The sequence below is a fragment of the Odontomachus brunneus genome, unplaced genomic scaffold (genome assembly GCF_010583005.1).
Source record: "Odontomachus brunneus isolate Ranch 3 - 2012 unplaced genomic scaffold, Obru_v1 Obru_scaffold_363, whole genome shotgun sequence".
NCBI classification, from domain to species: domain Eukaryota; kingdom Metazoa; phylum Arthropoda; class Insecta; order Hymenoptera; family Formicidae; genus Odontomachus; species Odontomachus brunneus.
In genome coordinates this window covers 24,444-25,622 of record NW_022639813.1, presented here as the reverse complement: position 1 = coordinate 25,622, position 1,179 = coordinate 24,444, and the positions used below count along the sequence as shown (strand labels likewise).

The 1,179-nt window shown below is 31.4% G+C and overlaps 1 protein-coding gene across 1 annotated transcript in view; it reads left to right on the top strand.

Annotated features, from left to right (window-relative positions):
* The first annotated feature begins 290 nt into the window (after positions 1-290).
* LOC116853576 overlaps positions 291-1,179 on the top strand; it is a 3,826-nt gene continuing 2,937 nt past the window's right edge. The window contains exons 1-3 of the mRNA XM_032834700.1: positions 291-443; positions 539-724; positions 836-905. Of these exons, the coding sequence (XP_032690591.1) occupies positions 291-443; positions 539-724; positions 836-905 (409 nt within the window). The remainder of the gene's footprint in view (positions 444-538; positions 725-835; positions 906-1,179) is intronic.

The window sequence follows — 1,179 nt, the reverse complement described above, 5'->3', positions numbered from 1 at the left end:
TGGATAGACTTCATTCAGATTAGTTTATGGTTTTCAATCAATTTGTGAGTGACGGTTAACCGGGTTAACGTATAGAGGATCTAATTGATAAAAAATTTTTGTCTTTTGTGATCCCTTTCAACAATATTTTTGCCACTCGTGTATAAATTAATCAATAAAGAAATGTCATAGTCAATCCTATATAGGTATGTATTGTAATATAAATAAATATACATATGATAAAATATCGACTTTTATTCCACAGCAAAAAAAGAAGAACTGCACGAGCTTCACAGTTACAGTTGACAAAAATGGTTAATTTTTTTTACTTAAATAAGGGTCTCGCAGAAGGAAAGTTTAATACTCTACATGGAAAAGAAGAATCTCAGCAAAAGTGGAAAAAATTAGCAAATGAATTGAATTCTTTTCAAGGAGCGACAAAAACGGTTGAACAATGGCAAGTGGTATGAAAAATTATATATGCATATATTTATTATAAGTTCCAAATCTTGCAAGTTCTGTGTGATAACATATGAATCTGTTCATATACATATTTCAGGTTTGGAGGGACTTAAAAAGTCGTACTTCTATTAAAGTTAAAGATCTGCGGAAGGCGAAAAGGTTGACAGGGAATAAAGCTATTACACTAACAGATTTGACGGAACTTGAACAACGTGTAATTGGAGTGATAGGAGCCGAGTACGTTGAAGGAAGTAAATGTGCAGACAGTATCCCTGATGAGGAGGTAATTTTTATAAACTTTTAAATAATATATATGTCGTAATATATTATATTAGTAATTATATTAGTAATGTTTTTTTACGTATATACAATACTTATTTGTCTATGCATATAGAATTTGCTGGAAGAACTTGAACATGGAAACAATTCAGTTTTATCAGAGATTCCACAAGTAATATTAGGTGGTAAACTTAGTTCCTGCGGCTCATAGTTAGATGATGTTAGTTGTAGGTGTAATTTATTTTGACATCTGAAACTGGCTGCATTTTAGAGGTTAGACATTTGTCAATAAAATTCAGTGCGAAGAGATTCATTTAAGCGAGCAGTGCTATTTTTTCTTTTGATTAAATATGGAACGTGATAAGTTGTTTTTTCGACATGTGCTGCTTCATTACTTTGACTTGAAAAAAACTGCAGCTGCAGCTCATAAATTGCTTTTCGAAGCTTATGGCAATTATG